The sequence below is a fragment of the Podarcis melisellensis genome (assembly GCF_964234715.1).
Source record: "Podarcis melisellensis genome assembly, chromosome: 13".
NCBI lineage: Eukaryota > Metazoa > Chordata > Lepidosauria > Squamata > Lacertidae > Podarcis > Podarcis melisellensis.
The window spans coordinates 35843001-35867954 of NC_138545.1; the positions used below are offsets into that span (position 1 = coordinate 35843001).

A 24954-nucleotide genomic window follows, 5' to 3' on the forward strand; every position below is an offset into this window, starting at 1 on the left:
CGTGTTCTCATCACTTTCCTCTGTGCTTCGTGGCTTGAGGAGCCGCAGAGTGAGGGCTCCATTAGGTGTGGCAGAAAGTGGCAGCAATCCTAACATTATTAGGACATGAATGTAAGGATTGCAAAAATGGTACCACCTATTCAACCGTGTGTGTGTGTGTATGCGTGTGATGAATGTTTTAAGCATTGGCTCAAACCATGGTTATGTTTTGAGTAATCAAAATCATCTCTCCGAAAGTCTTCCCATGTGGTAGAGCATCGTACAGTGGTACCTCGGGTTACAGACGCTTCAGGTTACAGACTCCACTAACCCAGAAATAGTACCTCAGGTTAAGAACTTTGCTTTAGGATGAGAACAGAAATTGTGCAGCAGCAGCGGGAGGCCCCATTAGCTAAAGTGGTACCTCAGGTTAAGAACAGTTTCAGGTTAAGAACGGACCTCCAGAACGAATTAAGTTCTTAACCCGAGGTACCACTCTAAAGGCTTTTGGAGCGATGATGTTGATATACCCTGGTGCCACATGGTGGACCTTTTCATGAAAAATGGTTTACAAATTGTTTTAAGAGGATGAATGATGTTACAGTCAAACCTCAGTTTCTGAACGGCTCCGTTTTGGAATGTTTCGGCTGAACTCCAAAAACCCAGAAGTAAATGCTTTGGTTTTTGAACTTTATTGGAAGCCAAACATCCGATGCAGCTTTCGCTTGAGTGCAAGATGCTCTTGCAAGCAATTGGAAGCCGCGCCTCAGTTGTTGAACGGTTCGGAAACCGAATGGGCTTCCGGAATGGATTATGTTCAACAACCAAGGTTTGGCTGTGTATATTGATCCAAGCTAGCATTGGGAACACATGCAGACACACACACGGGCAGTGCTAGTGAACAAAAGGCCTGTCCAGTAACACACGAGAGCTGCTGGAGCTTGCCGGCTTCTCTGGAAACCTGTGATAGTTCTGTTGGCAAGAAACACAAAAATACATGCAAGTGTAAATAACCACCCCTGTTATCTCAGAGACGGGAGGTCATGTGGCCTTCCTAATGAGGTCGGAATCCTTTGGCTCTAGCTGGCATTGGCAAAGGCCAGGAATGATTGGCGTTGGAAGGCCAGCAACATCTTGAAGGACACACTGTCCCCCATCCTGCTTAGAAACCGGGACCGTTTGATGATGCAACATTTGGGCATCATCCATGCCATTGATATCCCATATAGTTTGGCTCCTTTGGTGTGGATTGAGTTACGGATTTGTGCTTTGCTTTTGTCATCCCGCGGAGAAGAAAAGAAAAACTCCCCATGGGAAAGGGGCTCTTGGCTGTTCCTTCCATGGACGTCTACTCCGTCCACTGTCTCTTTTCATGCCTCTCTGACCCAAGGGGCAATACCCTTCAGTCATTGGGGTGTCCTCAGGAATAGATGCCCCATCAGCAAGCTGCCAGGTATGCTTCAGTTTGTTTTTTTCTGGAGCAAAGTCGCTGAAGAGACCCAGTCTTGGCACGTTCTTCCTGCCGGCGTGGGCAAGCTGATGAAGCATTTTAGGGAGTGTCCTTGAAAAGGGACTCCTCCTTTCCTGCCCTTTCTTCGGACGCCGAAGGACGCTCTGCAAGGGCAGGTTTCTGAGACGCAATGTGCAAAGGCACTGTTGTGTCTCCTCCCACGACCGCTGGTCCCAAGGTGTGTCTCGAGTTGGTGCTTTGAGTCCCTTTGATCCATTGGAGCTCTTTCCTGTTCCCTGCAGCTTTGGCTTCTGTTCTCTGCAGACACCAAACTCCCAGTGTCATACGCATGGAATTATTATTTTTTTAAAAAAACACGAGTCCTCTTATTCAGCCAGCAAAGCTCTTGTGTTTGTGCTCCTTTACGGCATGGAGTTGTGTTCTAAGAATGAATAACCGTGGAATGTGCTCAGCATGTGTCGACATCCCTCTGTGGGCTATTGTGCCTTGAGCATTGAAGAAATAATAGATCCAAATTATCACATTTTTTTGACGATAAGATGCCCCCTTTTTGGGAGGACTCAGTCTTAAGAAAATGGGGAGAGGTGGCCCTGTGTATAAGATACCCCCTAATTTTAGACATTATTTTTAGGGGGGGAACTAGTCTTATACACGGAAAAATACAGTATCTTCCCAGATATTGCAGGTTCAAGGTGTGACAGTCTGTGTGGGTAGGATCCTAGAAGCTAAAAGGCACACACTTATCCGTTGTAGAATCATGGTTCAGTCCAACCCACTGCAATGCAGGAATCTCAGCTAAAGCACCCATGACAGATGGCCATCCCGCTTAAGCGATCAACTTCTTTCTACTTTTCAGCACTTGCAACTGATGAGATCATCGAGTGACATCACAGCAGCCCAGGCAGTGACAACTTGTGCCTGTCACGTGTCTTTAAAAACACATACGTGAAATTTTTCATATATAAATCACACTGCAGCCTGACATTTCCATCTCTAAAAATAAAGCAGGCTGGAATTCACACTGTGATTTGGGGACAGGAGTCTGTGTCCTTGCTATGAGTTCACAGGGAAACGCAAGACCTAAGCTAATAACAACAACAACAATAATATTTATATCTGGCTGGGTTGCTAAAACAAAGACTTTGCTAAAACTCTTAGTGGGTATGATTTGCAGAGTCTTGAAGAGATGAGACTTAACTGTTAGAGAAAGGGCATTGTTTGCAACACTTTTAAAATCTAGGTTTCTAGTCCTCATTGCAGCCAGGAGAATTCTTTTTGAAGGTGTGATGATAAGAGTAGGAGCAGAGCAGGGAGGCCCAGAAATTCTCCAGCAATATCCTAAAATTAAAACTCGGCACATCAATGTTCAGAACGCTTTAAGAGGCAGAACCTGCCCATCAACTGGATATGGGGTGAGAAAACACCTAGGAACTGGCAACTTGTTGGGTGCTTGTGAAGCGTTGCGTAAGGGACTTTTGATAGGTGTCAATCACCAGATGTCAGATAACTTGACAAGGGGGCTGTCCCACCCAGCTGCTGAAGTTGATACACAGAGATGAGCGGAGATAAGGATCTGGCCCATCAGGATAAACACACACACACCCATCCATGATGTAGATAAGGTAAGGTAAAGGTAAAAAGATCTAGAAAATGCTTACAAGAAAACATAGCTAAAGTTATGAGGTCCTGAAGACAACTGAAGCCATTTGAAACACTGAGGGGGTGAGAGAAAGGCCAGAGAGGGCGGGTGGATATTTGGAATGAATAATAATAAAGGTGTCCCTCTCATTTCTCTTCAACCTCCTGAAAAGACTTTTCAAGCTTTGCTCTTCTGCTTTGAAAAGGCTCTTTGCTGCATTTGCTTGTACCTGTGTAATGCACTCTACATGGGGCTACCTTTGAAGGTGACCCAGAAACTACAACTAATCCAGAATGTGGCAGCTAGATTGGTGACTGGGAGCGGCCACTGAGACACTGGTCCTGAAAGACCACATTGGCTCCCAATACGTTTCCAAGCACAATTCAAAGCCCTATATGGCCTCGGCCCAGTACACCTGAAGGAGCATCTCCTCCCCTATCGTTCTGCCTGGACACTGAGGTCCAGCTCCGAGGGCCTTCTGGCGGTTCCCTCACTGCGAGAAGTGTGGTTACAGGGAACCAGGCAGAGGGCCTTCTTGGTAGTGGCGCCTGCCCTGTGAAACACTCTCCCACCAGATGTTAAGGAAAGAAACATCTGAAAGCAGCCCTTTTTAGAGAAGTTTGTATTGTTTGACTTTTTACTGTTTTTAATGTTCTGTTGGGAGTCGCCCTGAAAACCAGCCAGATGGGTGGGGTATAAATAAAGTATTATTATAATTGTTGTTGTCGTTTGGCCTCTATGCCTGACTAATCTGTGCCGACTTTTCCGTTGCAAACCTTTTAAAATTGGGGTAGCCAACCCTGAGTGATTTTTCTTGCCACACTAAGGAACTCGGCAGTTTTGATGACGAAAAAGGAAAATACAATAAAACTGGAGACGGCACTTTCTGTTTTGCAAGCCCTTACCCCGCCACTTCCCCTTCAATGAAAAATATAAAATAGGAGCACACCCTGGGAACAATTTTAAACTTTCTTTTATTCCTTGTGGTTCCTCATTGTGTATTCACCAGACATCTGTGGCTCTCTCACACAGTTCTTCCTCTCGGCTGAGCCTGCCCCCGCCTCCCCCCGCCCCCTTTTCTCCGCAATGCAGGTCGCCAGGTAGGTGGAGCGGGGGTGGGGAAGAAGTCAGGCCTGAGTAGACCTGATACAGAACCTGTTCAGGTGGGAGGATGCAGGGCTGGGGAGTGGGGAGAGACAGACAAGGTGGTGGTGCTGTGCATTCATCTCGTCCTTTTCCGTTTGGGGAAGTTGTGTGTGAGTGTGTTTGTGCGCACAAGTGTACCTGTGGCTTGTGTCTCTTGAGGCAGCCGTGGCCCGCCTCGCAGGAACGAGGCGGTGTGAGGGGACACCCAAATGGCACCGATCGGGTGCGGACACATCTGGGCTGCTTGAGGGAACGGAATGGAGTCGACGGGAGGTGTGATCGGAAGGTGTTCGCCGGTCGTGGCTTCGGTTCGCATCTGCGCCACCGCCCTTCCCGCATCAGGAGGGCTCGTGGGCCCACTGAACATGAGGTTGGACCATCCAGGTGATGAAAGGGGGTGAGGACGCCACTGGGCAGAGGTATCGCCTTCTCCTCCGTGGCCCAACTCGGCCATCGGCGGTGGTGTCCGGCCGCCACCGCCATCTCCGTCATGCCCGGTTCCACAGCAGGTTCAGCCCCCACCCAAACCCTTAACCTTCGCCGGCAGCGCGCCGCCTGCTTCTGGTACCTCCCCTGTCCATTTCCTAGTTTGCAGATGATCCATCCCACCCCAACCCTAGAAATGCTCCATGGGTGAAGAGGGTGTGAGCCCCGTGCGCCTGGAAGTGGCCACCCCTGTATTTCCCGCCCCCCACACTCCATTTAGCTTAGCTCTTCTTCTGTTCCAGTTCCCGCTCTTTCTTCTTCTGCTTCTTCTGCTTCTCTACTTTCTCCTGAGCTTTCCTCTCCTTCTCGACGGCCGCGTTCAGCTCCTTCAGCTTCCTCTTGAGGAGGGAACGGTCATGAGAGTTGCTGACGCCGAGAGCCTGCAGGGATGTGACGGGAGAATTTGGAACATGCAAAGTTCAGACATTTGTGTCCTCAACACACACACACACAAATATCCGCATAGGTGCCAACTCCCTGGGTGCCTGAGCACCCACAAAATTCCTCATGAAAGGGCTGGGCACACTGCAAGGCACCCATGGCCCCAGGCACCCACAGTCATGGGCCCAAGCTGGCACTCCTGAATACAGTGGTACCTCGGGTTAGATACGCTTCAGGTTACATACGCTTCAGGTTACAGACTCCGCTAACCCAGAAATAGTGCTTCAGGTTAAGAACTTTGCTTCAGGATGAGAACAGAAATTGCGCAGCGGCAGCAGGAGGCCCCATTAGCTAAAGTGGTGCTTCAGGTTAAGAACAGTTTCAGGTTATGGAATGAATTAAGTTATTAACCTGAGGTACCACTGTATCAGCAATAGCATCGCTTTCGGTATCTCCGTTCTTTCTGCAGTGGAGGTCAGGGCTCAGAGACCACTTTCACAGAAGATGTTCTTAAACTGGCTGACTAGGCAGTAATCTGTGGTCAGACACTCAAATGTGTGTCAAGGGCACTTCGCAGCCAAAGGAATGAACATGGCAGATAGTTAAGTCCCTGCCACTTCTGCAGCTCTGGATAACTATGCACAACAATCTAGCGTCTAGACAGCTATTCCCGGGTCCACGCTCTATGGAGCAGTTACAGCAACAGGAGACCACTCTCCCTCCACCGGTTTATGTACCTCCGCTGACGAGCTGAGACTAGGCCTGAGTGGAAACCTCCTCTGCTCCTCCCTCTTCAGTCCCCTCCTGGTTCTGGAGAAATGGTGCAGGAGAGGGTGGGGAAGCACCTGGGTCCTTCCTTTGCCTGACCTGCCTCTTCTTCCCCTTCTTCCGACCTATCCTGTGCTCAACCCTCCAGCTCTGAAACTTCCCCGGCCTCTGATTTCCCCCCAAATCAATGACCCCTTTTCCTAAGTCAGACTCCAGTCCTCCTTCCCAGTGGCCTGCCAGTCTCTGACATTATGGTACACCTGCTCTTCTTTCTCCTTCCTCATCCTAGAGCGCCATTTTGTCAAAAGAAGAATCCTATACTCAACCCCTGGCTTCAATGGTTTAAAAAAATCAAATGGCAGGTGTTGAAAAAGCTGAGACCCTGTGACAGTCCCTGCTGGTACGGCTGGCCAAGGGTAGCCACAGTGATACCCATCCCGATTTTTTGAACGATGACTCTCATAACCCCGAGCCAGTGTTTCCAGCAGGGATGATGGCACCATCCTGACAACGGCTGGAGTAGACGGCACCGGGGTACATGGACAAATATTCCGGACAAAACAGCTTCATGTACTCCTAGGATTCCTTGCCCGTTGAAAGTTCCTGAGTTCATTTTAATTCTGCAGGTGCCGCCCTAGTTAACTTTTGCTACCTTTTTTGCAGTGTCTGCAAAAGTTAATTAGGTGCTCGTTAGTAAACGCTAAAAAAAAAAAAAGGTTCTGTGTATCTATTGAACCTTATCTGCAAGGGGGGTATTATTATGATTTGTTGAATTTATATACCACCCTATACCTGGAGGTCTCAGGGCAGTTCACATAAAAGGATCGCAGTATATAAAATAAAAATAAAAGCAATAACCCAATACCTCCCCCCCCCCCAAAGAGCCACATTTTAAAAGGGCATAGGATGTAAATTGGATCAACCAAAGGCCTGGTTAAAGAGGAACATTTTTGCCTGGCGCCTAAAGGTGTGTAATGAAGGCACCAGGCGAACTTCCCTGGGGAGAGCATTCCACAGACGGGGAGCCACTGCAGAGAAGGCCCTGTTTTCATGTTGCCACCCTCCGGACCTCTCAAGGAAGGAGACACATGAAGGAGGACCTCAGAAGATGATCTCAGGGTCTGGGTAGGTTCATATGGGAAGAGGCAGTCCTTGAGGTATTGCTGTCCTGAGCCGTTTAAGGCTTTATAGGTCAAAACCAGGACTTTGAATTGGGCCCGAAAACTAATTGGTAGCCAGTGCAGTCGGACCAGGATCGGTGTGATAGGCTCAAACCATCTTGCTCCTGCGAGCAACCTGGCTGCTGAATTCTGCACCAGAACCGTCTTCAAAGGCAGCCCTATGTATAACGCATTGCAGTAATCTAACCTTGAGGTTACCAGAGCATAGACAACAGTAGTTAGGCTATCCCTAGTGACCACGTCAGAGCCCAACCCACCTTAGTGGTATAAACCAGCGGCTCCCCAGCCACCCACTGCTCAAAGATAGAACCCCAAAGCTCTCTGCAGTCCACTAAAGCAGAAAAGCATTGCCATCCCGCCAGAGGAGCTTGCAAAGCAGGAGTGTGGCTGGGATGCAAACGCCCTCGCCCCTCTTCTCCATCACCTTCAGCTTGGTTCCATCGAGGAGGAGGAGCTGCTGGCCGTCCACTTCCTGGGTGGCAAATTCTGCCATGTATTGCTCCAGGTTCAAGCTCTCCAACCACTGCCCCACTTTCTGACTGCTCCACGTCGAAGCTGCACTCAGAGGCTCATCCAGGAACTGCAGAGAAGATTATGAGAGTATGCAATGAATGATGATGATGATGATGATGATAATCAGTGGTGTTATTGTTTTCTGGGGGTACTCAGGGGTGCATAATACCGGAACCTTTTTTCCCTAGAAGAAAAGCACTGATAATAATAATAATAATAATAATAATAATAATAATAATAATAAAAATATAATGCATCTTGATGTTGTTTTGGTTTTTACTTATTTATTAAATTCAAGACCCCCCCCCCCAGCTAGAATGCACTGGAACTCAGTTCCAGCACCTCTCAGGTGGGCACCATTGTCATTCTAAGAGAATGAGGGTGGCGTTCATGATGAGTTCTGGCACTATTTTTCCAAAAAACCCAGCACGGATTAAATTTATCCATCTGAGGATCGCAGGGCGGTTTACAGTATAAAAGGAGAGACCATCATCCAGCTTGGGCTGCCGTCGGTAGCGAGTGGTGTATTCTGCCCATGCTCAGAGGCCCTGATTATTTTATTAGTTGTTCACATGGCTCAGCGCTGGTGAGCCTTTGCTCAAGATATCAGCTCTCAGAACAGCAGGTTGAGCCAAAGACAGGTGCATTCAGGATCCAAGAGAAAAAAGTTACTACTCCTCATTAAAGGGCAGACTGGGGGGAGGTAAAAAGGTAAAGGATCCCTGGACACTGTGACAGAAACCAGAGCACACGGAAACGCTGTTTACCTCCCCGCCACAGTGGTACCTATTTATCTACTTGCACTGGTGTGCTTTCGAACTGCTAGGTTGGCAGGAGCTGGGACAGAGCAACTGGAGCTCACTCAGTCGTGGAGATTTGAACTGCTGACCTTCTGATCGGCAAGCCCAAGTGGCTCAGTGGTTTAGACCACAGCTCCACCCACGTCCCTGGCAGAGATATCGGTGGCACTGCGCAGATGGTTCTAAAGACCCAGGTGCACCAGGGCATCGCTTGCCAGGGGACTTACCTCATCAGATGACTGGGACAGGGTGTGGTAGGGGTAGGAGCACTTTGTCGTCTCAGGATGAGCTCCACTCAAGGTCTTGGGGCTGCTGCTACTGCTGGGAGGGGTGGAGTCATCACTCAGGGTAGATTCCTGTTGGCAGGACAGAGAAGGGTTAAGGAAAAGTCCTGCAAGGTGACTCTCAGCCTGGCCCTTTCCGACCAGGCTGGGGGGGGGGGGCTGACTGACTCCAGCTACAAAGGCTGCTTCTGCTGCCTATGGTTCCTAGCAGAAAACATCAGGGCGAGATATCAATTAGGGGTTGCCGCTGGAGTCAAGATTCAGTTTGGGATATGTGTTCTAGTTTGCTACTTATCCGCATCTTATTCTTTATTGTTAGCTCTTGCTATCGGCGAGTGTTTTACTGAAGATTTATTCATAGGAGCCTAGGACCACCGTACCTATGGGACTGCCTCTCCTGGTTATGCCCGGCGGAGGTCCTTAAGGTCCATAAATAGCAATATTCTGAAGGTCCCGGGCCCTAAGGCAGTCTCAACCAGAGCCAGGGCCTTTTCAACACTGGCTCCGGACTGGTGGAACGCTCTGTCTCATGAGACCAGGGTCCTGAGGGATTTGATTTCTTTCTGCAGACAGAACTGTTCCACCTGGCCTTTGGCTTGGAACCAGCCTGATCCCCTCCCCCTCTTTCCTTTTCTTTCTGTGACAGAACCCCTATTTGGGGACTTCCCTGGCTTTTTGCTTTTTTTTCTGGTCCACGTAGGACCAGTCTGGATATTTGGCCTCAGTGAAGATTTGACGTTTTCTCACCCCAAAACAGTTTTTGATCTGGGCTTCCACTGAAATGAGGCTGCATTTTAAGTTGTACTTTAATCCTGTTTTTAAGTTGTATTTTAATCAATTGTTTTTATACGTGATGTTAGCCCGGTCTAGGGCGGGGTATAGAAATAAATAAATAAATAAACAAATAGCTAGCTAGCTAGCTTATATTTGCATTATTGTTTATAAATGTTGCGGTAGATTGCAATTTTTAGCTGGTCATTTTGATGGCATGCGGTACATTGAGCATGGTTTACTGCAGAAAAGTGGCAAGTGAACAAACAATTATTGTACCGGAGGCAAGGGGGGTGGACACACAGACACATCAGTCTTATGCAGGAATAACAGCACTCATGCGGGGGTTATATTCTGGAGGCCTGCACACATATGCAAAAATCTTGCAAAAATCATGCAAGAGGCTAACAGACCTCTAAATGCCTGTTCCTTTCTGCTCTTGCTCCTGCTCTCGCTCTACACACAACTCTCTCCTCAGCTAAACCTGCTGCGCTACCCCATAAGTCAGCTGCTAGGCAGGGAGGCTGAGCAGCCTAAATAAAGCCCCATGGGGCACCTCTGGTCTCTTTGGGCTTCTTCTGCCTTCATTGACATCCTCTCTGGGCTCCTTGTCCTCTCAAGCACAAGGACTCTCCGGTTCTCCATTTCTTGGTTTGAACCTATTTATTTATTTCCCAGTGCCACGCGTATACGTGGTTGCACACTAGTTGATCACGTGTAACGAGGGGTGGGGGGGGCGGACAACGACACACAACGTCTGCATACACAAACTGTATGCAAATCTGGGTCTCCTCATTTGGTGATGAATTTCCTCCAATAACCCAGCTCACGCTTGCTAGGAAAAGCTGCTCTTTCTCAGCCTCACCAAAACAGCATAAGCTGTCAGTGGTGTAGCGTGGGTTGTCAGTGCCCGGGGCAGTGCGGAGGGGGTAGGCGGGAGGGAAGAGGACGGAGTACACATGCACATTCAACTGCCTAATGGCACCAACGGCACCCAGGATGTTGCAGCCGCAGAGTTAAGAAAGGAAGAGTTGTTCCGTTGTCTGGCAAGGTCCCAGTGAGCGCCAGTGTGGTGTAGTGGTTGAGAGTGGTAGACTCGTAATCTGAGGAACCGGGTTCACATCGCTCCTCCACATGCAGCTGCTGGGTGACCTTGGGCTAGTCACACTTCTTTCAAGTCTCTCAGCCCCACTCACCCCACAGAGTGTTTGTTGTGGGGGAGGAAGGGGAAGGAGAATGTTAGCCACTTTGAGATTCCTTCGGGTAGTGATAAAGTGGGATATCAAATCCAAACTCTTCTTCTTCTTCCCTTCCTGGCTTGCACAGAGAAGCCGTTTTCAACAGAGCCCAGCGACTGTATTGAGGCAGCACCAGGTGCTGACATTTTGTGCCCCCTAACAATCTTGCACCTGGGGCAACCTCCCCTGTGACCCCCTACACACACACTACACCACTGCCAACCATGCCCTAGTATGGGGCTTGGGGTACCAGCCCATTACCCATCAGATGGACTCATAACCTGCGAGGCAGACTTCTTGCGGCTGAAGGCCTCATTCTTGGGGGAGGAGGTGGGGGAGGCAGTGCTTCCTGAGGAGGCGGAGCCTTTGCCGCTGTCCGTGAACCAGGAGAAAGGCATGAAGGTGGAGGCAGAGGAGCGGCTGGGGCCCTCCATCAGCTCCCTGCAGGAAAGGGGGACAAATATTAACAGCAAGGAAATGGGGTTGCAAAGCTGACGATATAATTTGAGATAAGAAAAATCTGGGGAGGTCGCGGGATTGGAAAAGAGACTCCCACTGGAATACTGACATAGGTAAAGGTAAAGGGACCCCTGACCATAAGGTCCAGTCGTGACCGACTCGGGTTGTGGCGCTCATCTCGCTTTATTGGCCAAGGGAGCTGGCATACAGCTTCCGGGTCATGTGGCCAGCATGACTAAGCCGCTTCTGGCGAACCAGAGTAGCACACGGAAACGCCGTTTACCTTCCCACTGGAGAGGTACTTATTTATCTACTTGCACTTTGACATGCTTTCGAATGGCTAGATTGGCAGGAGCAGGGACCGAGCAACGGGAGCTCACCCTGTCGTGGGGATTCGAACCGCCAACCTTCTGATCGGCAGGTCCTAGGCTTTATGGTTTAGCCCACAGTGCCACCCATGTCCTTTGTGCAATACTGGGATCAGAACTAAGTGCTAAGGTGCTGGAAAAGCAGTACTAGAAGCAATTTCAGTCACACAAGTGAGAAATGATAAATAATCTGAACTGAATGTACATCCAGTTTTTTCCCCTTTAAATTTTGTGGGGGCCTAAGCTATAGCTTGTTTAGCTTATACGTAAATCCGGCGCTGCTCCCACTGTTTGAGGACTACAATTCCCATCATCCCTGACCACTGGACCTGCTAGCTAAGGATGATGGGAGCTGTAGTCCAAAAAACAGCTGGAGACCCAAGTTTGCGAAAACCTGTAAAAGCTATCACTAGGGGCATCTTATTCAGACACAATTGCATGGCACTTTTTCGGGTAGATGTTTGTGACGCCCCTCTATTATGTGTGTGTGCGCGCGCATGTCTGTGTATCATCCACCTTCCACATAATTTACAGGGTTCCACGAGAAATCAATTTGAGAGGAGCCTCAGGAAATTGCCCATTGCTTACCTGTTGCCCATGGAGAGCCGGTTGCCCCCTTTTTCTTTCCTGCTCTTCCCAGAAGATGCCCTTCTGAGGGTGACCCTGTGCATCAGGAAGGGGACAATTAGGCCCATGTGGAAAAACCAGGTGCAGATCTGAGATATGTAGAAAGCACACAAGCGGAGGGGGCTGTGAAAGAGACCCCAGGGATACAAAATGAATCAGTGTGGTCCACTCCTTGTCTCTGAATAGCCAGCTTTCAAGACTCACCCTAAATCCAGAAACTTCCGTCGGGTTTTCTTGTCGAGACCAATAGTTGGGCTTGCAGGATCTGGCGGGCTCGTGTCCCGGCTGTCATCTGGAAGGGGAAACGGGGAGGTGAAAGGGAACAGTGTTTAATTTCTGAAATGAGAAGTGCTTAGGCCAAAGCCTGATACACAAATAATGTAGGGATTTTAACCACTTTTGAATTAGCCTAAGTTTTGCTGCCTGTGTCTTCTGACTGCTGTATGGAAAAGCACATGAACCTGACCTTTGAAGAGTTTGTAAGTAAACATTTTTAGCTTTCCAAATGTGTGGTCGTCTTCTGTGGAACAACTATAGAATAGCATATTTTAAATGCACAGTAGCCTATATTTACATGCTTTGCTTTGTTGCATATTTTGTGATTTTAAATATTTGCTGGGGTTCTTTCACCAAAGATTTCTTGCACCCAAAGCTGGATCTTGGCATCTGGGGAATTCTCCTTTTTATATTCCCCCCCCCCACAACCAACTTTCTTTTTTTATATATATATAAATTTTTATTAAGATTTTCACAAATTTTTAGAATAATGCACAAAACATAAAACATAGAAAAAACATACAACACGTATAATTTCAGATCTTAATTTCTTATAACTTACTTTCCCGACTTCCTCATGCCTCCCCTTTCTGTATTCTCATGTCTAATTAATTGGTCAGCAAATCCTTCCCTTATTTTCAATTTAGTTTTGTTAACCCTCATTTTCTTTAATCATAACCATTGTTGCTATTTAACCCCTAACTTTCTCATCCAGCATCAATCTAACATTCGCTAATTTTTGAATATTTCTTTAGATAGTCTTTAAATTTTTTCCAATCCTCTTCCGCCGTTTCTCTTCCCTGGTCTCGGATTCTGCTTGTCATCTCCGCCAAAGTCATATAGTCATATAGTCCATCACCTTCATCTGCCATTCTTCCACGGTGGGTAGATCTTGTGTCTTCCAGTACTTTGCAATAAGTATTCTTGCTGCTGTTGTAGCATACATAAAAAATGTTCTATCCTTCTTTAACACCAATTGGCCGACTATGCCCAACCAACTTTCTGCACATGCTCAAGAGCTCCGTTGCTTTTACTAATATTTTCCGTGTTCTGCGCATATGGCCTTGGGTTGGAAAACTAAGCTCTGAAATGAAGCCCTGGCTGAAATGAAGCCTTGGAAAGATGTTCAAGAAATATTATTCAAGAGCAAATGTTTTACAATTTAGTGTATTCATTTAAATAACGTTAAAATATCAATGACTCCCCTTCTTTTCTTTCCATGGTTCATTTTGCATAACATAAGTCTCTGCATATTTTACATAAACTTCAGTGGCGCCTAGGGCTTGCTGATCAGAAGGTCGGTGGTTCAAATTCCCACGACGGGGTGAGCTCCCGTTGTTCGGTCCCTTCTCTTGCCCACGTAGCAGTTTGAAAGCACCTCAAAGTGCAAGTAGATAAATAGGTACCGCTCCAGCGGGAAGGTAAACGGCGTTTCCGTGCGCTGCTCTGGTTCGCCAGAAGCAGCTGTTTCATGCTGGCCACAAGACCCAGAAGCTGTCTGCAGACAAACATTGGCTCCCTCGGCCTATACAGCGAGATGAGTGCACAACCCCAGAGTAGTCCACGACTGGACCTAACGGTCAGGGGTACCTTTACCTTTACTTCCATTATTACATCCATCAAAACTTATTTACACTGTTGAATTTATCTTAATGCTGCCAACGTTTTCCTCCCATATATTCAGTAAACGCTTTCCAATCTTCTTTAAACGTATGTGCGTTAGTTCCGCAAGCTGCACACATTTCGTCAGTTTAAGTTGCCATTCTTCTTTAGTTGGGACTTCGCTCATTTTCAATTTGGGGGCTAACCAAACAGGGGCCACAGTAGTGGCATACAGAAATAACATTTATTTATTTTTTGAGGTTATTGTGTGTTTACTTTCTTTAAGAACTTACAGGGTATTTCTGAGAGGATGGAGGAATAACCTTTTCTGCATCAAATCAACCTAGGGAGAGCTACAGGTAGGTTTGTGCATCTGCAGGCAGGTTATATGCCCTTTAGGCACGTCTTTCCTTGATGACATGTGTTGTGGCAAGTCTGACGTTAACATATATGAGAGAGTGCTGGAGGGGAAATAGGTTGCACAGACAGGACCCAGGGGGGTGGAGTCAGTGGGTCTATAAAACTAGTTCTGGGAGGAGTTCGTTGGGAGTTGTTGGTGGGCAGTTGGTTGGGTTTTAGTGGGTTGGCTGGTTGGGAAAGGCAGTTGGAGAAGCAGTTGGCAATAGAGAGACAGTTAGGGCAGTGGGTTCTTTCATGTGGGGAGGCAGAAGAGATAGAGAGAGGAAAAATAAGACTAAGAAAGTAAAGAGCAACAACGTTTGGAATGCTGTAAAAGTTTTGTTTGTCTGAAATAAAATTAATTGAAAAGCTGACTGAGACTGAAGTGATTTTACCAGGGAGGACCTGGTTGGTGGAAGCGGATTAGTGGTGTACGGGTCAATAGTCCGTGAGACGACTGGGGGCTCCGTACGAACGCCAAGGCAAGGTCTATGGTTTCCCCCAGCCCCAAGCTGCCCAGAGCCCCTGCTTACCTTCACTGTGCCTCTCCCTGCGTGCATAGATGGGTGAGCTGTCTGAACTGTGGCAGGACTTGGGCGAGGAGCTGGTGGGGGTCCCCCCTAAGGCCTCCTGGGAGGAGGTGTTGGTCAGAGGTCGGTAACGGATGAGGGGCGACGACGGCTGCTCTTCCTGCTCCACCGACCTCCGGACTGTCGGGGCATCAAAGGAGAACTCGCCAGCGCGAGTGAAGGGCGAGGAACCGGAGAGAGGAGATGAGGCCTGGAGGGAACCGTGGAGAGGAGACCTCAGGCGGTGGAGAGGGCTTCCACAGCTATCACCCGCCTGCAAGGAGAAGCAGATAGAAAAGAGTTAAGCTGCCTGGGCATTCAGACTGCAGACGGACTTGCATGCCCAGTGAACCAGGAGGGAGGACTCAGAGGACAACAACTGGCCACCTAACCATCCAAGCAGTAGTCCAAGCAGGAGATAACCAGAGCATGCACCACTCTGGTGACGCAGTGTGGGCAGGTAGGATCTCAGCCTGCGTAGCAGATGGAGCTGATAGATGGCTGCCCTGGACATAGAATTGACCTGCGCCTCCATGGACAGCTGTGAGTCCAAAATGACTCCCAAGATAGCCTCTTGAAAATGCCCAATAGTCTGGAAAAGCAGATGCCGTTTGCGATCTTGGTTGGAGAGAGGCCAATACAGCACCCAGTAAACCAGGTGAGAACAGGATTCTGGACTAGATGGGCCATTTGTCCTGATCCGCAGGCTCCTTTTATGTTCTTAGTCTTTTTGGCAGGGAACTAGCATTCAGTAGGATTCAGATATACACTAGCATCGTCCAGAATTGCTACTGACTCATTGCGAGTTTGTGGGCAAGGCATCATCTCTCAGCCTCAGTTCCTCAGTATAGAAAATGGGAATACTGTGGCCTATCTCACTGGACTAGGGTGAGGAAAGACATTAGACCCCCAACAAGATCAGCCCATTAAGTCCAGCATCCTAGTTCTCACAGTGACCTACCACATGCCGGTGGGAAGCCCACAACAAGGGCAAGAGGACAATAACGTTCTCCTTCTGTTAAGCCACAGAAATGGGGATCCCACGGCATACGGCCTCTGAATCAAGAAGGTGCCTATAGCCATCGCGACCTGTAGTCATGGATGGACTCATCCTCCAGGAACTGGCCCAATCTGCTTTTAAAAAGCCATCTAAGCAAGTGGCCATCAAGTACAATCTGCAATTTGCAAAATGGAGTTGAAAACGCTAATGGGCAATAATTGTAGTGATTCTCTAAACAGCCCCTCCAGATCTTTCATGAGAGATTTCATCCGGGGGTGGAGTGGAGTGAGTAGAATTATGGGGACAGAAGGCGGCTACTAGCAGGATTAAACACATTCGCTGCCTGGGTGTAAATAACAAGATAAATACCATCTATGAGCACCTTCCCTACAGAAAGTGTACAGCAGCAACACTAATTTGGAAATTAGGGAGGCTTAGGGCTGGTCCATCCACAATGTATCTCTATAAAGTTAGACTGATGGCTTATCCAGTTTAGAACCTTGTTTAACAATGACAAGCTGGATGAAAGTTACTTATTTTCCTTTTGTTTAAAAGCATTTATATACTGCTTAATGTTTAAAACTAAGCGATGTATGACACAGAAGCAAAACAATGTCGTGGAAGCAAAAACACAACATGAAACTAGTAAAATGGTTGTGTCAAGGCATATAAAACGAGAACTCGGGTACTTAATGAACGTTCAAACTTTCCCCTGGGCAAAAAGGTATATTTTCCACGAGTGATCTGAAACAACTGGTGGCTGCTGCTTCACATAGCAGTGAAAAGGGCATCCCATAATCCAAGGGAAAATAGTGTGAAATGCCAACTTTTGGGTCACTGCCCTATGATATTCTGTAAGGTGTGGTACACGAGTGCATTTTGCCCAGATGACCATCAACCTGTTCAGACCCAGAACCCACTTTTAACCCAAACATGCGTCTGGGGACCCCTTTTCTTAACCCCAGTGTGCCAACCTGAATAAAATCAAATAGTAGAGGCAGGTAAGCCTTGCCTTGCATAGTCAATCACAAGAGGCAGCGCACATGATAAAAATATCACCGGTTTGTTCCTTTCTATATATAGGGTGCCCACATACCCCATGGACTGGTTGTGCAAATGGCTGGATGTGCAAATGGCTTGAGATACCTATTAGGTCCATAAATTACCATATAGCATATATTCAATACAAAAAACAGCAGCAATTTGTTGTTGATAAAGGACAGCAGACATATAAATGGCCCCATTACCTTCAGTAGCTTAGGGCGTCATTAAACCTAAATCCGGACCTGGGAGAGACTGTTGTCACTGAGGTCCAGCCCCGCGGGGTGTTTGTGTGTGTGTTGGGGGTTGAGGAGGGTCCGTTGCAGGGTGGACTTGATTTAAATCAAATCGATTTAAATCACGATTTAAATCATGAGTCAGTAAGACTTGATTTATATCCCTAGTCAGTAAGACTTGATTTAAATCATTTTTTTACAGAAAGACTCACTCTTGCTGGTGTAATCTTAATATTTACAACCAGACAAAGGTTTCATTTTTAGAATGATAAATTTTCAGTCATTTTTACAGTTATATCAAAAATTACTGATTTGGTTATACTATTAGATATACATAGGCAGATAATTATGAAATTATTGTGAGGTTTAATGAGTTAACAGTTTATATTTGGAAAACTTTTCTGCTGTACTTTATTGGAAGGAGAAAAACAATCATTTCCTTCATAACAATTTAAACAATTTGTTTAACTGAAACAATAACATTATAGCATATGTATCCATGTTTGTTAACTGATGTGGTTAAACAATTTTTATTTTTTTAAAAGCTTAGTCTGAATTTTAGCACACATGGAAAAACTTAAAACAAATCCTTATTACCTGATGAATAGCCTTTGGACTATAAGGTAACTTCAATAGAAAACTATCTTTAGAAAAAAATTCCTCCAAAAGCATTTTGTTTTTTAAAAATCCGATTTAAATTTTAAAAATCCGATTTAAATATTTAAAAATCTGATATAAATTTTAAAAATATGAGCTTATTTTTATTTTTTAAATTCATTGATTTTTTTATCCACCTTGGTCTGTTGGTGGAGGGAGTGAGAAATATCCCTGTTTTCATCTGTGGGATGTTGGACGGCCTGAAAGCGAGATATTTGGCGGGGCATCGGCCGGGCACTGACTGTTATGTTCTGAAGTTCTCACCCTGGGCCAGCAGGTGGATACAGTAGATAGTTTTCACTCAGGTCCACATATGCAAACAAGGGATTGAAAGTGACGTTCAGTGATTGGCTAGTTACAGAAAGTGGTTACAGTTGCGTTGTAGTGGAGCTCTATATAAGCAGGCTGGCTGAACCCTTCAGTTCTGTTCTGTTCCAGCCTGTGAATAAACCAGAGCTGTTTGAAGAATCGCTGTGTCGTCTGATATGTTCACCCACAACTTAACACTGACCTTCTTCTCCAGGATATCATCCCCTTCTGTGGAGCTGACACTGTCTCTCAACCGGGACCTGGAGGGGCGCTGCCGCCTGCCTTTGGCGGAGAGCTGGGCTCGGGCCTTCTGCAAGCTGCTGTCCAGCCTCTGGGTCTCTGGAATCACATCATTAAAATCTGGGGGTGAAAGAGAGAAACGGGAAGGGGGGCAGAGCGGTGGCAGGCGAGGAAAAGCGAGCGTGAGAGGAAGAGGTCAGCGTAGAAGCGGCCGGGGGGGCGGCCGCAGGAGGAAGGATGGAGTGCGGAGAGGGCAAGATGCAACGTAAAAGAAGGAAGGAGGGAAGCGGGGAGGGGGCAAACGAGTGAAATTCAAGCCCCACCGAGCGGGGGGGGGGGGGACACAGAAAAGGGGTGGTGGAATGGAGGGCAAGAAGGAAAGGAGACACACAGAGAGAGCATTCAGAGAAGAGAAGAGCACAGTCGTCATTCAGTAGTATCCTTTCAAAGACATGACCACCCAGAACAGAAGAGGCTACCTATAGGGCGGGCGTCCTATTACACCTATTGGCCTGGGAGACCTTCGAAATGTCCCTATTTTCCAGGGACAGTCCCGGATTTCCAGAAGCCATCCCAGTTTTCATTGGAGAAATGTTGGAGGTTATGGAGTTATGCGACCCCTGAGCCAAGGAGATAAGTAACTATACAACCTTTAGAAGACACCTGATGGCAGTCCTGTGTAGGGAAGTTTTTTTAAATGTTAATGTTTTGTTGTTTTTATATATGTTGGAAGCCGCCCAGAGTGGCTGGGACAAGCCATCAGACGGGCAGGGTATTATTATTATTATTGAATATGATGTCCCTATTGGTTAGATTGGTCTCAACTAGGGCCAGGGCCTTTTTAGTATTGGCTTGGTGGAACGCTCTGCCACAAGAGACTAGGGCCCTGTGGGACTTGACATCTTTCTGCAGGGCCTGCAAGACAGAGCTGTTCCACCTGGCCTTTGGTTTGGAGTCAGTCTGACCCTTATCTTTCCCTCCCCTTACGGTTTTGATCTATGGGCTACTTTTAAAATGACGCTGCATTTTAAATCGCATTTTAACCTGTCTTTTAAATTGGTCCCCCCCCATTATGTTTTTATTGTAATTTTATTGATGTTAGCTGCTCTGAGCCTGGCTCTGGCCAGCGAGGGCGGGGTATAAATAAAATGTATTATTATTATTATTATTATTATTATTATTATTATTATTATTATTATTACAGTGGTACCTTGGGTTAAGTACTTAATTCATTCCGGAGGTCTGTTCTTAACCTGAATCTGTTCTTAATCTGAAGCACCACTTTAGCTAATGGGGCCTCTTGCTGCCGCCGCGCCACCGGAGCACGATTTCTGTTCTTATCCTGAAGCAAAGTTCTTAACCCGAGGTACTATTTCTGGGTTAGTGGAGTGTGTAATCTGAAGAGTGTGTAACCTGAAGCATATGTAACCCGAGGTACCACTGTATTTTATCGGAGAAATGTTGGAGGGTATACATGTGGAGACTTGTTTAACTTGCCCCTACTGCAGGGCTGCCCCCATCCCGTTGAAGTGAGGAAATCTCAGCTCTTCCCATTTTGATTTAAAAACACTGCTCCATCCACCCCTCACTTTACACATGAACAAAGAAGGCAGTGTGAACAAGAAACACGGCTGAAGCAACATAGCTTGGCTGTCAGGACCCCTTTTCAAAATGGCACCCTGCGTGTGTTTTAGAAACGGCAGCAACTGAATGGAAAGGGCAGCAAGTTGCTGCTGTTATTACTCCTCTTCCTATAGGATTTTCCCGCCTCAAGTGGCAAAAGAACTAGACCTTAGGTAAGGGCACCATTTCTGTCCTGCCTCAAGCAGCAAAATGTCTTGGGGGGTCTGAAGCACTGGGCTGACAGAATGTCTTGTGGGGTTTCTTTACAAAAAGTTTTCTTATCATTTTTTTACAGTCGGTGTTTTAGACTCCTCTGCTTCTTATTTATTTTTTATTGTGAGCCAAATGTGCCAAGGATTACAAATGTCCCAACAAAGTAATAAAATGCACTGTATTTCAGTTTAAATGATAATAATTCTTTCTAAATTTTCTTCTATTCCTATAAATCAACATATGCAAATTTTATGCAAATCTATGCCACCTTTCATTCATGTGAAAGGTAGTGGTGGAGGAAACTACATCTAATCCAGAATGCAGCAGCTAGACTGGTGATTGGGAGTGGCCGATGAGACCATATAACACAGGTCCTGATAGACCTACATGGGCTCCCAGTGCATTTCCAAGCACAATTCAAGTGTTGGTGCTGACCTTTAAAGCCCTAAACGGCCTCAGCCCAGTATACCTGAAGGAGTGTTGCCACCCCCATCACTCAGCCCAGACACGGAGGTCCAGCGCTGAGGGCCTTCTGGCGGTTCCCTCACTGTGAGGAGTGAAGCTACAGGGAACCAGGCAGAGGGCTTTCTCGGTGGTGGCACCGGCCCTGTGGAACGCCCTCCCATCAGATGTTAAGGAAATAAACAACTACCTGACTTTTAGAAGACATCTGAAGGCAGCCCTGTTTAGGGAAGCTTTTACTATCTGATGTTTTATCGCATTATTATTATTATTATTATTATTATTATTATTATTATTATTATTATCATCATTAATTCTCTTGGGAATTTATTTATTTTTATTATTATTTCCTCTTTGTCTGGTGATGCACATGTGGTCACCCTGAATCTAGTGCAAATCAACTGTCAAATATGAGTATCAAGCAGTCAAATACCAGATGTGACACAAACACACTCCGTTCCCAAAGAAACATTTACCCGCTCTTAATACAGACATCTTATGTCTACTCAGGAGTAAGTTCTGTCGAGTTCAATGGGGCAAACTCCCAGCTTGGTGTGTATGGAGTTGCAGACCAAGCCTCACACAAAGAGTCATATTTCTTTTTCATTCATTTCCCCGCCCCCTTCAGACACAGAAGTACATGAGAGCTGTACATAGAAACATATGTACACCTCTATATTTCTCTCACATATTTTTACTTTTGTTGCTGCTGAACACAAACACTTTTTTGCTCTCTTTCTCCCTGCCCCCCTTGCAAATATACATTCAGCATCTTTCAGGGAGGAACGCTATAGGTGTGTGTGTGAGAGAGATTTAGTAGGGGGAAATGGCGGCTGAAGAAAGGTTAAGCACCTTCCCTCTGTGCCACTTTTGCAATCATGTCCTTCTGAAGTGGCATTTAAAGCAAACAAACGTAGCTGTCAGATTACAGCTCCCCACATTTGCAGTCAGCTTGACCGCGAACTTCGACCCCGCCGTGCGCAGATTTCAGTTCTGAGACAAAACCATTTATCCGAAAAAACACCTAAATAAAAGTATTACAGTAGAAGAGGTGAGGGAAGCCATTAAGAGAATGAAAAACGGGAAGGCACCCGGCCCCGATGGATTAACTGCTAAATATTATAAAATATTAGGAGATCATATAGCCCCAGTGCTCAGCGAGGTTATTAACAACATCCTCCAGGGAGGAAGGATTCCAGATTCATGGAGGGAGGCACATATTACGTTAATACCAAAAACAGAAACAGAGAAAACGGATATAAGAAACTATAGACCAATTTCCCTGCTCAACAATGATTATAAGATCTTTGCAGATATTATGGCGAGCAGGCTTAAGAAGTACTTAATGAGAGCCATCCATAAAGACCAAGTGGGTTTTTTACCGAATAGGCAGTTAAAAGATAACGTCAGACACTTAGTGAATATTATCGAATATCTGGATATGAAGATAGATATCCCGGCAGCATTAATTTTTATTGATGCAGAGAAAGCATTCGATAATGTTTCTTGGAACTTTTTGTTACGGTGTATAAAAACAGTAGGAATAGAGGGCCCCTTTTTAGAAGGGATAAAGGCAATATACTCAGGGCAAAGGGCAAGGCTGATTATAAATGATAGCCTCTCCAGCCCTTTTACAATAGCGAAAGGCACAAGACAAGGCTGCCCGTTATCCCCCCTTCTCTTTATTATGGTTCTAGAGATATTGGCAAATAAAATAAGGGAGTCATCAAGAATAAAGGGGATAAAAGTCGGAGAGAAAGAGTACAAGCTAAAGGCATATGCCGATGACGTGGTGCTAACTTTAGAGGAACCAATGAACAGCGTTAGTAATACTGTAAAGATCTTAGAAGAATTTGGCAAATTGGCGGGGTTCAAATTAAACAAGGGGAAAACTAAAATTCTAGTGAAGAATTTAGATGAAGTGGCAAAGATCCAGTTGGAGCAAATGATCGGCATTAAAGTAGTAAAAAAAGTTAAGTACCTGGGAATATGGATATCGCCAAAGAATATAAACTTATTAGAAGATAATTACACCAAGGTCTGGCAAGAAATTAAGAGAGATCTGGACATTTGGAATAGGCTAAAACTGTCTTGGTCAGGAAGGATGGCTGCGATCAAAATGAGTATTTTACCAAAACTACTGTTTTTATTCCAGAATATCCCTATAATAAGAGGAACATCATGTTTTAAGACCTGGCAAAAAATTCTGACGAAATTCATATGGCAGGGGAAAAGGGCCAGAATTAAATTCAAACTGCTGACGGATGCGAGAGAGAGGGGGGGCTTCGCAGTCCCAGATTTAAGGCTCTATTACGATGCTGCCTGCCTCTGTTGGATAAAAGACTGGGCGACTTTAAAAAACCCAGACCTACTGGACCTTGAAGGCTTTGATGCCAGGTTTGGCTGGCACGCTTATTTATGGCAAGATAAAGGTAAAGCCCACAAAAGCTTCTCAAATCATATTATCAGAGGCCCTCTACTAGAAGCCTGGAACAGAAATAAAAAAGTAATTGAAAGCGGTACGCCTTGGTGGATCTCCCCAATAGATATTATAACGCTCAAAAAAACAAACCAAGAGGGGGAGAGATGGACGTATGAGGACCTCCTAGTCAAACTGGAGGGTGGATGGAAAATCAGACCCTATGAGGAGTTAAAAGGAAAACTAAACAGCTGGCTTCAATATCATCAGATTAATGCGTTGTGGCTCGAGCATAAAAAAACAGGGATAAGTGAAAAAAAATCGAAATATCAGGTAGAGATATTGGAATCTAATAGCAAACTCCTCTCTAAAATGTATAAACAATTGTTAAGCTGGGAAACCAGAGATGAGGCAGTTAAGGGGGTCATGGTTAAATGGGCCAGAGATCTGGGACATAATTTGGAACAGGAGAAATGGCAGAAACTATGGAAAAAGGGTATGAAGTTCTCGGCATGTGCTACTCTCCGAGAAAATCTAGAGAAGATGATGTACCGATGGTACATCACCCCGGCAAGTCTGGGGAAGATGTATAAAACCGGTGATAGCACATGCTGGAGATGTAAAAACAAGGTGGGGAACTTCTTTCATATGTGGTGGACCTGTGAGGTGGTGAGAGGATTCTGGGACCAAATTTATGAGGAACTAAAGAAAATTTTAAAATACAACTTCCCTAAGATACCGGAAGCGTTTCTTTTAGGAATGGTAGGAGAAGAGATTAAAAGAGAAGATGAAAACTTCTTCCAATACGCCACGGCGGCGGCCAGGATCGCGTTGGCGCAGAATTGGAAAACATCTAACACCCCCACAGTTAAAGAATGGCAGACGAAACTATTCCAATATATAGAACTAGCGAGGCTGACACAAAGAATTAGATCTCAAAATAATACTAAATTAAAAAATGACTGGAGTAAATTTCTGGGCTATGTTGAAGTGACTTATGGAATGTTGAAAATCTCAGTGGATGGAATTTAAAACCTGTAATGTTTGAACATTGGTAATGATAATGTAATCAGCGAGTAAACTATAAGGATTGTACAACCCAAACCGGGAAGGATGGAAGTCACAGTGTACGGAACGATGTTTTATTATCCTTTTTTGGTTTTGTTTTTCTTCTTTCCTCTTTCTTTTTCTGTTTTTCTTGTGCTTTTTCTCTTTTTTATTTTTATTTTTATCTTTTTTATTTTTTTTCTGTTCTTCTTTTTTTTTTCTTTCCTCTTTGCTTTTTTGATCCCCTATTGTATGTTCTGCTGCGGTTTGTAGATGATTGTATGATTGTGTAAAAAATTTAATAAACAGAGAATTAAAAAAAAAAAAACAAAAAAAAAACAAAACCATTTATCCGTACATGCCTCTCTCTTTCACAGAAACAGACACCCACAACATGCTTGCCTGGTCCCTCAAATGCTCCAATTATGCCCACAAATCAACGGTACGGTAGTCCTATCTCCCTTGCCGTTTGCAACGCATGTTTGCGCCATCTCCCAACAGCGACTTCCCTGCATACAGAACAGCCTCATGAATTAATCAGATCCGCTAGGCATCTCGAGGCAGGAAGCGCAAGGGGCTTGCTTGTTTGTGTGAGTGTGTGTGTCGCTGTGCGTGTAGCCATGTGTGCGGCGAGGTGTCTCCCGGGAGCAAAAAGTCAGCCGCCGCTTAATTGACTATACAGGGATGCCGGGAGTGGGAAACGAGGAACAACGGTATCGGGAGACATGAAACATCAGCAAGCAAAGTTGG

At 45.9% G+C, this 24954-nt stretch overlaps 1 protein-coding gene across 3 annotated transcripts in view; it reads right to left on the reverse strand.

Moving 5' to 3' along the window:
- Positions 1-4044: 4044 nt before the first annotated feature.
- Positions 4045-24954, reverse strand: part of SAMD14 (sterile alpha motif domain containing 14) — a 29066-nt gene continuing 8156 nt past the window's right edge. Inside the window, exons 3-10 of one of the 3 annotated variants that reach the window (XM_081884256.1) lie at positions 18403-18539; positions 14922-15231; positions 12316-12403; positions 12073-12147; positions 10939-11098; positions 8592-8720; positions 7476-7631; positions 4045-5101 (exon numbers count right to left, since the gene is read on the reverse strand). In XM_081884256.1, the coding sequence (XP_081740382.1) occupies positions 4943-5101; positions 7476-7631; positions 8592-8720; positions 10939-11098; positions 12073-12147; positions 12316-12403; positions 14922-15231; positions 18403-18539 (1214 nt within the window). In that variant the 3' untranslated portion in view covers positions 4045-4942. Of the gene's footprint in view, positions 5102-5241; positions 5302-5522; positions 7632-8591; positions 8721-10938; positions 11099-12072; positions 12148-12315; positions 12404-14921; positions 15232-18402; positions 18561-24954 lie in introns of those variants that run through there. The other 2 variants (XM_081884255.1, XR_014162187.1) reach the window with 2 other exon arrangements.